General features: G+C 45.2%; 1 protein-coding gene across 1 annotated transcript in view; it reads left to right on the top strand.

Annotated features, from left to right (window-relative positions):
- The window catches only part of ADGRA1 (adhesion G protein-coupled receptor A1), a 1,278,841-nt gene that overhangs the window by 389,959 nt on the left and 874,013 nt on the right, over nt 1–14,869 (top strand). The window contains exon 10 of the mRNA XM_082267510.1: nt 319–468. Within this exon, the coding sequence (XP_082123636.1) occupies nt 319–468 (150 nt within the window). The remainder of the gene's footprint in view (nt 1–318; nt 469–14,869) is intronic.

Here is a 14,869-nt window from a genome sequence, read left to right as displayed (position 1 = left end):
AAGACAACATAACCGTTAACATCTTTCTTAGATGATGGCTAACTGTGTCCATTTTTGCAATTCTTTCAAATACATCATAAAATGTATCGCACCTTCTATAAAAACACATAGGATCATTATGGATTGTTTTACCAGTGTTATTATTTTACTATGCAAAATGTATGTCAATTATTTAAATCTGTAAAGGAAAAATCTATAAAGATCTTTTGTTGCCGTTCCCAATTTTTATTGCCTATTAAATGGACAATATTTGCAAGCACAGGATTTAGATTTTCTTTTAATAATGCATTAAGGACCATAACAATACTCTGTTTCTAGATGCCTGTGAATGACTCCAATGTCCTTGAATATGCTCAGCAACTAATGACCTACACCAGGGGAGCCTCAGACTTCACGGATAAGATGGATGTTGTGTTGGTGGCGGACATGATGGAAAGGATGATAACGTTTGTGGCACAAATCAAAAATGTACGTTTTTAAAAGAGGAGGGAACAATTATTTTTTTTTCATATATTGTAATTTTTTTTGCATTGTAAAAGGAATGTTGCCTCAATTTTGCATAGCATATTTGTTTGTAAAGTACATTGTTGCCATAGTAATTTCCACAGCTACTCTGGGGCATGGAGGTCCTAGGATAAGATTAAGAACCCCAGTCCTATAGTTTGGGGACCAACCAAGTTGTGATTCAAACTTAGTGTTTGTAAACCTCAAACATAAAATCTGAACAAAGCGCATATTTCTATAGTGTGTACTTGTCTCTCTCCAAAGCACTAAGTGACTTTTCTCTCTGCTATCCAGTTCCTCTGTTATCAGCATGAGTCACTTCTAATACATTTCAAGACACCAAAAGCTAAAAAAGTGACAGGGCAGGGAGCTCCAACTGATTGACAGCCTCAGCTCTATTCATGTGTGCTGTGTGAAGGGGTGTGCCCCTTACCTCCAATTAGTTCTCAGAGCTCTTGTACAGCAGCTCCCTGCCCCCTGCTTTTGAGTCTTTGAAAAATCCTTTTCATGTCTGAATTTTACAAGGATATACAGGACAAATTGCTTCAGATAAACAGGTACAACTTATATAGGAGGATTAATTTCATCTCTGTGTCTCACCTGATGCCACCCGTTTTACTAAGTATAAGTAAGGGTTTAAAACCACTTTAAGTCCTCTAATGCTTTGGCGTACTTTCTTTACCTACTGCTGAATGGGAAATGAAGGATGTGCAAGGTGCAGGATGAGATGTGATCTCTTATCAGCTGCCACATGGGAAGGGTCCTGTGATCTTTTATGAACTGCCTGGCCATAAAACTATATAAACTTCATTTATTTAACTGCTTAATAAGTCACTAGACCTCTCTAAAGGCTCCATCCATGTATTTGTGCAAATTATGTTCCATTAATGATAATTTGAGCTGCTGGAATTGGTTTTCAGACAACAGAATTGACCCATGTGATTACTTAAGTGACATAAGGCTTTTATGTGTAGTATAGGTACCATATATACATGGGCACTTTCTGGTGGAAATACTAATAGTTCAATAACTATAAGGCACATGAGGTTAGTTGATACCCAGGCTGAGCTACCATATAAATTTGTGGTAGAGATCTAGAGGCCTAAGTTGTGACCTATATATAAGCCTTACCCTGCATAGAAGATTTCCATCTCACCGGTCAATGATCTAGATATCAGCAGACTGGTATCTGCCGCAACATGTTTTAGCAGAAACACATACAGTTCACAGCATCTGATGTAGCACGTCTGACCTTTCAAAATTTCTAGGTATACTTGGACACATCTTGGAGAACTAATCACAGATCTTCTGTGGTGGTAAGCTGCCTAAATTTCTTCTGTCTCCATGAAATCCCAGACGGAACCAATGATGTTGAGATTAGGGTAAAACCAACACTTCCAGAACTCCTTGTTCTTCTTTACACTGAAGATAGTTCTAAATGAAATTGGCTGTATGTTTAGGGTCATTGTTCTGCTGCAGAATAAATTTGGGGCCCCCCTGATTGTATGGCATGATGGATAAGTATCTGCCTGTATTTCTCAGCATTGTGGACACAATTAACCCTGATCAAATCTCCAACTCTATTTGCAGAAATGCAGCCCCAAGCTGTACCACTCTCAAGGCCTTTGGTAAACAAACTGCTTCCGACTACAGACAAATATTTCAAATTTTGATTCATCAGTCCAGAGCACCTGCCGCTATTTTTCTGAACCCCAGTTCCTATATTTTTGTGCATAGTTGAGTCACTTAGCATTGTTTCCACATCAGAGGTATGGCTTTTTGGCCTAATTTCTGCCATGAAGACCACTTCTGGCCTGACTTCTCTGGACAGCAGATGGGTGTACCTGGGTCCCACTGGTTTACTCCAGTTCTGTACTGATGGCTCTGCTGGACATTTGATGTAAGCATAACGTGTCCTTCGTCTGCTCTATTTAAGAAGTATGGCAAAAGCTTATTTGGCTGTACTTCTTCTATGAATCACAGGAGGGAACTTTGTTCTGAACTCCTGTAAAACCGTTTTCAGTTGACAGCTAGCTAAAGTCCGCTGACGGCTGACATCACTCAGCTGGTCCAGAGGTTGGATCGATCCCGATTTTACAGTCTTGATCCACCCAGATGCTTGAGACTGAGCTAACAACTCCCACTCCCTCTACAGCCCAGCTCTCCAGTGAGCACAGGAGGGGCAGAGCAGAAAGCTGATGACTGATGGTCACTGCTCTTTCCTCATAGTGGATGGGAGAACTGAGCGATCAGCAATATTTGATTGCCCAGTTCTCAGCGCAATTCCTCCACCCCAAAATCGCTCATCCATGTCATTAAGGACCTTGCTTTGTGCACTGGTGCACAGTCATGTTGGAACAGGAAGGGGCCATCCCCAAACTGTTCCCACAAAGTTGGGAGCATAAAATGGTCCAAAATGTCTTCATATGCTGACGCCTTAATTGGTACCTTCACTGGACCTAAGGGGCCAAGCCTAACCCCTGAAAAACAACCCCACACAATAATCCCCCCTCCGCCAAATGATTTGGACCAGTGCACAAAGCAAGGTCCATAAAGGCATGGATGAGTGAGTTTGGGGTGGAGGAATTTTACTAGTCCTGACCTCAACCCAATAGAACACTTTAGAGACTGCAAGCCAGGACTTCTCTTACAAACCTTTGCCTGGCCTCACAAATGGGCTTCTGGAAGAATGGTCAAACATTCCCATTGACACACTCCTAAACCTTGTGGACAGCCTTCCCAGAAGAGTTTAAGCTGTTATAGCTGCAATGGGTAGGCTAACTCAATATTGAACCCTACGGACTAAGACTAGAATGCCATTAAAGTTCATGTGAGCGTAAAGGCAGGTGTCCTAATACTTTTGACAATATAGTGTGTGTGTGTACTTTGATTTACCTGTAGCTTCAAGTCTACTCCTTCTTTCCTTAAAGAGGAGTTCTGCCCCCCCCCCAGGAAATAAATTAAAAGTCAGCAGCTACAAATACTGTAGCTGCTGACTTTTAAATATTAGAACTTATCTGTCCATTTTCGTATCGGCTCTCGGGTGCTGCCGCTGCCATTCAGGTTAACGGAACTCGGCAGTGAAGCCTTTCAGCTTCACAGCTGGTTCCCTACTTCACATGCGCGAAGCGCGCTGCACTTTCTAATTGGCCCGGCAGCGGAGGAAGGGGGTTGAACTTCTGCGGGACAGCGCTGCAGTGCTGTCTCCCGGAAGTGGGGAAGGGTACATGTCAAATACAAAAACTTTCCCCCCTGAAAGTTTCACCAGAGGCGGGAAGAAAGCATATAATCGGAAGTTCCACTTTTGGGTGAAACTCTGCTTTAAAATGTACAGCCTCAGACTAAACAGACCCGTTACGGATCTTCAGAATTTGACTTTTTGTCAAAATGAAATGGCTCCCACCTCTCTCTAACCACTCCCCTGGCCTCGGACACAAGCACCAAACTATGACATAGGACTGTCATAGAAAGGGCAGAGGTGTAAATGATGTGAAGCTTCACCTTCTATGAGACAATGGTACCTACTCAAGAAAAAGTGATCCTCTAGGGACAGACTTTTTGCTTACAGAATAAACATCAGTGAAATACTTCTTAGCTTAGTGGTTGATATTTGGCAGCATTTTCTGTAAGTATTGCCACATGAAAGGTTTGCCTTAACCACTTTAGCCCTGGAAGGTTTTACCCCTTAATGACCAGGCCATTTTTTGTGATTCGGCACGGTGTTGCTTTAACTGAAAATTGCACAGTTGTGCAACGCTCTACCCAAATACAATTGATGTCCTTTTTTCCCTACAAATAGAGCTTTCATTTGGTGGTATTTGTTCACCTCTGCAGTTTTTAGTTTTTGCGCTATAAACAAAAAAAGAGCGTTAATTTTGAAAAAAACACCAGGGACAATAATACAGTGATCAGTGCTAAATAATATGCACTGTTACTGTATACATGACACTGGCAGGGAAGGGGTTAACACTAGGGGAGATCAAGGGGTTAAATGTGTCCCCTAGATGTGCTTTCTAACTGTGTGGGGGATAGATGAACAGAGGCAGAGAGAGATTTGTGATTTAGCTTTGCTGAATCACACGAACTTTCCCTGCCTCTCTGACAGGAGAGCCATCTTACATTGTTTACATACCAGACAGCTCTCCTGTCAGTTTTGCCGAAGATTGCGGGAGGCCGGCGGCCATCGAGCGCGCTTCTCCCACGGTCTGCCTACCGCTGTGTCTAATCACCAAAAACCACTTGCACATAATCACGTACATCTACGTGATTATGAGCAGCCGAGCCGCCCTGCCACAGTAAATCTGCGCAGGGCGGTCGGCAAGTGATTAAAGCAGAACTCCAGCTTTTTCCTCCCCAAAACAACAGATGCATTCTTCATGCAAATGAATCACAACCCCACTGACATTTTATCTGTATCTTACCTTATTTAGCTGTAAAAAGCAAGTTTGTGTGACTGTGATGTCACTCCTTCTCCTGACTTCCTGTTTTCTACCTTTACCAGTCCTAATACTACATGTTCCATCATGCTTTGAGCTTCAGTACTTTCAGGGCAGGCTATGGGTAGTGATGTCGCGAACCTAAAATTCGCCGTTCGCGAACGGCGAACGCGAACATCGGCAAATGTTCGCGAACCGGCGAACCGGGCGAACCGCCATAGACTTCAATAGGCAGGCGAATTTTAAAACACACAGGGACTCTTTCTGGCCACAATAGTGATGGAAAAGTTGTTTCAAGGGGACTAACACCTGGACTGTGGCATGCCGGAGAGGGATCACGCAAAAAAAAGTTCTTAAAAATTATAATTTTTTGATAGAGAGCCAATTATTGGAAAAATTAAAAAAAAATAAAAATTAAAAATTTCTTTGGATTTAGCATCTGGGGGGTCTAAAAAGTGTACCTGTCAAGTTTCAGCTCTGTAGCATGTCCAGAACCCCTAAAAAACAGCATTTGTCTTATATTTTCAGGAATATGGCTTCTCTGCGGCTGGCTTTTTCTCTTGCAGGCATTTATCGGGCATTTTTTTAGGCAGGCATGTCATTTTTTGTATTTAGTGTCTGGGGGGTCTAAAAAGTGTACCTGTCAAGTTTCAGCTCTGTAGCATGTCCAGAACCCCTAAAAAACAGCATTTGTCTTATATTTTCAGGAATATGGCTTCTCTGCGGCTGGCTTTTTCTCTTGCAGGCATTTATCGGGCATTTTTTTAGGCAGGCATGTAATTTTTTTGTATTTAGTGTCTGGGGGGTCTAAAAAGTGTACCTGTCAAGTTTCAGCTCTGTAGCATGTCTAGAACCCCTAAAAAACAGAATTTTTCTTATATTTTCAGGAATATGGCTTCTCTGCGGCTGGCTTTTTTTCTTGCAGGCATTTAGCGGGCATTTTTTTAGGCAGGCATGTCATTTTTTGTATTCAGTGTCTGGGGGGTCTAAAAAGTGTACCTGTCAAGTTTCAGCTCTGTAGCATGTCCAGAACCCCTAAAAAACAGCATTTTTATTATATTTTCAGGAATACGGCTTCTCTGCGGCTGGCTTTTTCTCTTGCAGGCATTTATCGGGCATTTTTTTAGGCAGGCATGTAATTTTTTGTATTTAGTGTCTGGGGGGTCTAAAAAGTGTACCTGTTAAGTTTCAGCTCTGTAGCATGTCCAGAACCCCTAAAAAACAGCATTTTTCTTATATTTTCAGGAATACGGCTTCTCTGCGGCTGGCTTTTTCTCTTGCAGGCATTTAACGGGCATTTTTTTAGGCAGGCATGTCATTTTTTGTATTTAGTGTCTGGGGGGTCTAAAAAGTGTACCTGTCAAGTTTCAGCTCTGTAGCATGTCCAGAACCCCTAAAAAACAGCATTTTTATTATATTTTCAGTAATACGGCTTCTCTGCGGCTGGCTTTTTCTCTTGCAGGCATTTATCAGGCATTTTTTTAGGCAGGCATGTCATTTTTTGTATTTAGTGTCTGGGGGGTCTAAAAAGTGTACCTGTCAAGTTTCAGCTCTGTAGCATGTCCAGAACCCCTAAAAAACAGCATTTTTCTTATATTTTCAGGAATAAGGCTTCTCTGCGGCTGGCTTTTTCTCTTGCAGGCATTTAGCGGGCATTTTTTTAGGCAGGCATGTCATTTTTTGTATTTAGTGTCTGGGGGGTCTAAAAAGTGTACCTGTCAAGTTTCAGCTCTGTAGCATGTCCAGAACCCCTAAAAAACAGCATTTTTCTTATATTTTCAGGAATATGGCTTCTCTGCGGCTGGCTTTTTTTCTTGCAGGCATTTAGCGGGCATTTTTTTAGGCAGGCATGTCATTTTTTGTATTTAGTGTCTGGGGGGTCTAAAAAGTGTACCTGTCAAGTTTCAGCTCTGTAGTATGTCCACAAACCAAAAAAAACAGCATTTTTCTTATGATTTTTAGTAGAAAACTAATGCAGTGTCTTTCCAGCTGTCTTTTTTTCTTTCTGGCAAGCTGAAATATGATATGCCAAGGCAAACATGCCTATCAGTTGAGCTATGACACAGACAACACTGCACACATGGGGAAATATGTAAAACAAAAAACAGGAAAAGGAAATTAGGTGACGGTCACAAAACATGATATTGTGATTGGCCAAATAAAAAGTCGCCTCGCGATGAGGTCGCGCCAAAGTCGCGCTAAGTCGCGCCAAAGTCGCACTGGAAGCGACGCTACTTTAGTGGTAGCGGCAGTGTAAACCAGCACTAAAACATCCAGTGTGTGAATACGATCAGGTATGATGTTTTATCGGTCAAGTAGTGTAAGGGTTACGCCCGTCGCCCGCTTCACAGTGACAGACCAAACTCTGACAGACCAAACTCCCCGTTTAACAGTCAAGTCAGTCCATTTGCACAACCGCAAACTCCCCATTTGCGCAAGGTTGGATACCAAGCTAGCCATGTCCCGTTCCTTGTCCTCACTGACATCATTGAAGGTCTCTTCCTCCACCCAGCCACATACAACACCAAGGGTCCCCGAAAGGTGAGAACAAGCCCCCTGGGACGCCTGCTGTGGCTGGTATTCCACCTCCTCAAAGCCACCTTCCTCCTCTGACTTCTCTTCTTCAGACTCCTCTCTCTGCGTTGCCACAGGTCCAGCAATTGACAACGACAAGGCTGCTTCTGGTGGTGATGAGGACCACAACTCTTCCTCTTCATGCTCATCTACAGCCTGATCCAGTACTCTTCGCAGGGCACGCTCCAGAAAAAATGCATATGGGATGAGGTCGATGATGTTGCCTTGGGTTCGACTGACCACCAGGGTTGTCATGTCCGCAAAAGGACGCATGAGCCTACAGCCATTGTTCATGAGCATTCAGTAACGCGGCCAAAAAATACCCAGCTCCGCAGAAAGAATGAAAGAAAATGAATGTTTTTTTTTATGAAAAATTATCCTGCGGATCGCTTTTGGTCTGTACACAATGAAGCAACGACCTTATCATCTGGGGTGTGCCAACACAATCCTAGAGGTGATCGCTTCATTGTGATACGCAAGCCCCTTCACCACGACAAGGTAACGATCACGAAGGGGAATTGACACATGTATGTGCCTTTTTTTTTGTTTTTTGTTTTTTTGCAGCCACAGTGTAGCACCAGAGGCCAGAAAAATTAGGCATGTACACATGCATGAAAAAGTAGGTATTGTTGCAGCCGCTGCTACAGCGGCCTGAAAAATTGAGGTTTTAAGGCAGAAAGTGCACTAAAACATTGCGGCTTGAACCGTAGTTGGTGGCGGAGACGTCACGTAAGTCATCCGGCATGCAGAGAATGATTATATACAGCAGCGTGTGGACCATTTTTAGGCCAAGGCATCTCAGTCATCACCAGGCCTTTTTTAGTCAAATGCATCCCCCACTATCAGTCCCTTCGGGATCCATGCCTCATTCATCTTAATAAACGTGAGGTAATCAAGACTTTTTTGACCTAGGCGACTTCTCTTCTCAGTGACAATACCTCCTGCTGCGCTGAAGGTCCTTTCTGACAGCACACTTGAAGCGGGGCAGGCCAGAAGTTCAATGGCAAATTGGGATAGCTCAGGCCACAGGTCAAGCCTGCACACCCAGTAGTCAAGGGGTTCATCGCTCCTCAGAGTGTCGATATCTGCAGTTAAGGCAAGGTAGTCTGCTACCTGTCGGTCGAGTCGTTCTCTGAGGGTGGACCCCGAAGGGCTGTGGCGATGCATAGGACTAAAAAAGCTCCGCATGTCCTCCATCAACAAGACGTCTGTAAAGCGTCCTGTCCTTGCCGGCGTGGTTGTGGTGGTAGGAGGAGGATTACTTTCACCTCTTCCCCTGTTGGATTCCCGTTGTGCTGTGACATCACCCTTATACGCTGTGTAAAGCATAGTTTTTAACTTATTTTGTAGCTGCTGCATCCTTTGCGACTGCCGGTAATTGGGTAACATATCACAGACTTTCTGCTTATACCGGGGGTCTAGTAGCGTGGCCACCCAGTACAGGTCGTTCTCCTTCAGGCTTTTTATACGAGGGTCTCTCAACAGGCATGACAGCATGAAAGACCCCATTTGCACAAGGTTGGATGCCGAGCTACTCATGTCCAGTTCCTCGTCCTCACTGATGTCATTGAAGGTGTGTTCTTCCCCCCCAGCCACGTACAACACCACGGGTACCAGATAGGTGACAACGAGCACCCTGGGATGCCTGCTGTGGTTGGTGTTCCTCCTCCTCAAAGCCACATTCCTCCTCTGACTCCTCTTCCTCACACTCCTCTTCCAGTGTTGCCGCAGGTCCAGCAATCGATGGTAAGGCTGTTTCTGGTGGTGGTGATGGTGACCACAACTCTTCCTCTTCCTCTTCACGCTCATCTACGGCCTGATCCAGCACTCTTCGCAGGGCACGCTCCAGGAAAAAAACATATGGGATGATGTCGCTGATGGTGCCTTCAGTGCGACTCACTAGGTTTGTCACCTCCTCAAAAGGACACATGAGCCTACAGGCATTGCGCATGAGCGTCCAGTAACGTGGCAAAAAAATACCCAGCCCCGCAGAGGCTGTCCTAGCACCCCGGTCATACAAATACTCGTTGACCGCTTTTTCTTGTTGGAGCAGGCGGTCGAACATTAGCAGTGTTGAATTCCAACGTGTCGGGCTGTCGCAAATCAAGCGCCTCACTGGCATGTTGTTTCGCCGCTGAATATCTGCAAAGTGCGCCATGGCCGTGTAGGAACGCCTGAAATGGCCACACACCTTCCTGGCCTGCTTGAGGACGTCCTGTAAGCTTGGGTACTTCTGCACAAAACGTTGCACAATCAGATTCAACACATGTGCCATGCACGGCACATGTGTCAACTTGCCCAAATTCAATGCCGCCAACAAATTGCTCCCGTTGTCACACACCACTTTGCCGATCTCCAGTTGGTGCGGGGTCAGCCACTGATCCACCTGTGCGTTCAGGGCGGACAGTAGTGCTGGTCCGGTGTGACTCTCTGCTTTCAGGCAAGTCAACCCCAAGACAGCGTGACACTGTCGTATCCGGCATGTGGAATAGCCCCTGGGGAGCTGGAGGGGTGCAGTTGGTGTGGAGCAAGACGCAACAGCAGAAGAGGACTCAGCCGAGGAGGTTAGCAAAGAGGATGGAGTAGGAGGAGTAGAGGAGGTGGCAGCAGGCCTGCCTGCAAGTCGTGGCGGTGTCACCAACTCCTCTGCAGCAGAGCCACGCATTCCATGCTTGGCAGCCGCCAGCAGGTTTACCCAATGCGCAGTGTACGTTATATACCTGCCCTGACCGTGCTTTGCAGACCAGCTATCAGTGGTCAGATGGACCCTTGCCCCAACACTGTGTGCCAGACGTGACATGATTTCCTTTTCCACAATAGAGTACAGGTTGGGGATTGCCTTTTGTGAAAAATTATTTCGGCCGGGTACCTTCCACTGCGGTGTCCCAATAGCGACAAATTTTTTGAAGGCCTCAGACTCCACCAGCTTGTATGGTAAAAGCTGGCGGGCTAAGAGTTCCGACAAGCCAGCTGTCAGACGCCGGGCAAGGGGGTGACTCTGCGAGATTGGCTTTTTACGCTCAAACATTTCCTTGACAGACACCTGACTGTGGGCAGGTGACGAGCAGGAACTGCTGAAGGTGAGAGGCGGAGGGGCGGGTTGTTGATAGGGGGCATGGAGGACAGCAGTGGTTGACGTGGCTGAAGATGCTGGACCAGGAGGAGGATGGTGGCTTTCAGTTTGTGTGCTGCTTTTACTCATGTGTTGATCCCATAGGCGTTTGTGATGTGAGATCATGTGCCTTCGCAAAGCAGTTGTACCTAGGTGGTGTTGGACTTCCCACGACTCAGTTTCTTTTGGCACAGGTTACAAATGGCATCGCTGATATCAGAGGCAGACACACAAAAAAAATGCCACACTGCTGAGCTTTGCAAGACGGCATTCTGGTGGTGGCAACAGCTTGCGTTGATTGGCGTGCTGTCTGGCTGACCCCGGGTGCCGAATCTACATGCTGTCTGACTGCGCCACTAGCTCCTTGCGATGACCTCCTCCCCCTGCTTCCAACTCGTCTCCTCCTCCTCTCTGTCTCCCCATCTGAACTTTCCCCCTCTTCTTCTGCTCTTCGAGCAGGCACCCAGGTGACATCCACAGACACATCGTCATCATCAGCCGCTTCACTTGACAACTCAGCAAAGGCAGCAGCAGCAGGTACAACATCATCATCATCATCACAATGTACGTCCATGTGTATAATGCTGCCTGACTGAGACATATCCCCATTATCTACATCCTCTGGCACTAATAGTTGCGCATCACTTATTTCTTCCAACTGATGTGAAAATAACTCCTCTGACGGATCAAGTGAAGCGGCTGTGGTGCTAGTGTTGGTGGTGGTGCCGGCGGGCTGGCGAGTGGTAAATTGAGAGGTGCCCGAAGCTGAGCTGGAGGAGGATGGTGCATTAGGGTTCCGAGCGGAAGCTGTAGACGATTGGGTGTCTTGTGTAAGCCAGTCAACTATGGCCTCAGAATTTTTTGAGTTCAGGGTCTGTGGTGGCCTCTGAACACTGGGCATTATTCTAGGGCCTAAGGAAATCACAGCACCACGACCACGACGGTCCTTGCGGGGTGGCCTGCCTCTGCCTGTCATTTTCTTTTTTAATGTGTTGTGTACTATGAGTGCAAGGTGCTGTGCCACCCTATAGGAGTGTTGGGCAGTGGGTACAGTACACTCTGTGGACCTGACAGTCACTGGCACTCAGGCAACTGCAATTAAAAAATATATATATTTTTTTTACTTGGCAAGCTGCTGTGCCACCTTATATATCAGTGGTGGGTGGGCAGTGGCACAGTACACTCTCTGTGGACCTGACAGCAGTCACTGGCACCCAGGCAACTGCAATTTTAAAAAATATATATTTTATTTTACTTTGCAAGCTGCTGTGCCACCTTATATATCAGTGGTGGGTGGGCAGTGGCACAGTACACTCTCTGTGGACCTGACAGCAGTCACTGGCACCCAGGCAACTGCAATTTTAAAAAATATATATTTTATTTTACTTTGCAAGCTGCTGTGCCACCTTATATATCAGTGGTGGGTGGGCAGTGGCACAGTACACTCTCTGTGGACCTGACAGCAGTCACTGGCACCCAGGCAACTGCAATTTTAAAAAATATATATTTTATTTTACTTTGCAAGCTGCTGTGCCACCTTATATATCAGTGGTGGATGGGCAGTGGCACAGTACACTCTCTGTGGACCTGACAGCAGTCACTGGCACCCAGGCAACTGCAATTTTAAAAAATATATATTTTATTTTACTTTGCAAGCTGCTGTGCCACCTTATATATCAGTGGTGGGTGGGCAGTGGCACAGTACACTCTCTGTGGACCTGACAGCAGTCACTGGCACCCAGGCAACTGCAATTTTAAAAAAATATATTTTATTTTACTTTGCAAGCTGCTGTGCCACCTTATATATCAGTGGTGGGTGGGCACACAGTGGCACTGCAGTGGGCACAGTACACTCTGTGGACCTGACAGTAACTGGCAGCCCAGGCAACTGCAATAATAAAAAATATTTTTTTTTTCAATTTATTGCAACAAGATGCTGTGCCACCGTATATATATATATCAGTGGTGGGCAGTGCACTGCAGTGGGTACAGTGCACTCTGTGGACCTGACACAGCACTCACTGCAATTATGACAGAGGAAAAAAAAAATATTTTTTAAAATGCAAGGTACTGTGCCTGTGCCACCCGAAATGAGTGTGGTGTGCACACAGTACAGTCTGTGGTAGGTCTGTGGCCTCTCACACACAGCGGGCAGGCAACTGCAGTGTACAATAGATATATATAGATATATATATAAAGAAAAAACTCTATTACCTTACCAGCCCTTAAAAGGGCTTTTGGGGACACTATATATATATATATATATATATATATATATATGTATATATATAAATAAAAAAAATCCTCAATTACCAGCCCTTAAAAGGGCTTTTGGGGACACTAGATAGATATAGATATATATATATATATATATAAGAAGAAACAACTCAATTACCAGCCCTTAAAAGGGCTTTTGGGGACGCTAGGTATATATATATATATATATATATATATATATATATATATATATATATATATATATATATATAAAAAACACAAATACCAGCCCTTAGAAGGGCTTTTTGGGGTGCTGATATTACAGCAGTAGTGGACCAAGAACACTGCAAGACCAGGAACACTGACTAACTGTCCCTAGCTTAACAGCAGCAGCAGCAGCAGCAGCAGCTCTCTCCCTACTCTCACTACACACACTGCTTCAGAATGATCTAAGATGGATGCTGCCCTTGCTTATTTATAGGAGGTGGGAGGGTGTGGGAGGGAGGTATGCTGATTGGCTGGAAATGTGTCTGCTGACTGTAAAGTTCAGGGTCAAAGTTTGCCTCAATGATGTCTTATGGGGGGCGGACCGAACATCGCATATGTTCGCCGGCAGCGGCGAACGCGAACATGCTAAGTTCGCCGGGAACTGTTCGCCGGCGAACAGTTCTATACATCTCTAGCTATGGGAGTACCTTGCAGCAGTTCTGGGAGTTGATGTGTGTGGGTCCGAATGCAGATCACTTTTCAGTCTGTAAAACAGGTGTAAATGTGTCATTCCTGTCTTGCAGCATGCCAAATAGTAATGGCTTACTGCCAGACTACAGAGGAAGGGCTATGGGAGGTTATTTTGAAGGTGTTTTTTTCATATCATATGAATCAGATCATAGAGAGCAGGGCTCTGGGGGGGGCTTTTCTGAGGGGTGGGACTCTCCCTGTTCACATTGGTCTGCATATGTAACTGGGCTGAATTGAATTAAATTTGTATTTCATTCAATCCTGTCCAGCAGCAGCACAGCTTGCTCTATTGTGGGTGGGAGTGGAGGAGGGAATGACGTCAGGTTGAGGCGGGCGGCATACAGAGCCCACGCTTAGCACCTCATAGGCTGGCACAGCACCTGCCCTGGAACACTAGTGCCAGTCAGGCCGCAATTGTATTCACGGTAGGGATTGGCGGGGTCTGGTGGGCGGCGGCGTCAACCAATTCAGACAGCGCTGCCCAGACTGTTTGCGAGGCCTGCACACTGCACGTCAATGCACAGTGAGTGACACTTCGTAAGCACAACACTATTCCAGTGGAGCCACGTTGACCATGGCTGCCGCTAAGACCGGCAAACTGTATATACATGATGATCAATCTGGGCAATGATTCCATCCCACCCACCATCAGAGCTGTGAAGGAAGTTACCTCATTTGCAGACTCTCAAAGACTACAGTGGGGAGTGTTTTAGGCTAGAGATTGAACAGGAAGTGGATGGAAGGCCCTCAGTCTACATCCAGACTATACAGACTGTCACATGGTACAAAGCCTCATCTCAGCTAAACCCACAAAATCACAGGATCTGCCGACAACAGAGCAACATGGTACAGAGGTATAAACTATGATGGGACTGATCATTCTATTCCGTTCTAGTGAAAAGAAAGTTGGAGTTCAGCTTTAAGGGTCCCTTCATACATAAACTGCAACATTTTCATAAAGTAATTTGTTTTTAAAAGGTTCTGTTCACATTGACACTTTATGAGATATGGAGACAAACCATCAGAATAGAAGATATTTAGGTTAGATGTGGCAAAGTGGGAATCATAAATTCCATTGAAAAAAACTGGTGTATACTAGCGCCTAGGTGCAAAATAGTGAAATCTGGGAAGCAGCAAAGTAATCAGGTGCACTATAGGGTATAGTGATCTATAACGGTATAGTGATCTATAACATGTAGAGTGAAAAAATACTGCGCTACCCTAATCCAATATCAGTGAACAAATGCAAATTATTACTCAATCAATGAATCAAAAATGAGTGTGGATC

This window comes from Pelophylax lessonae (assembly GCF_965119305.1).
Source record: "Pelophylax lessonae genome assembly, chromosome: 9".
NCBI classification, from domain to species: Eukaryota; Metazoa; Chordata; class Amphibia; order Anura; family Ranidae; genus Pelophylax; species Pelophylax lessonae.
The sequence above is the reverse complement of the archived record's forward strand: the minus strand, read 5'-3'. Positions and strand labels throughout refer to the sequence as shown.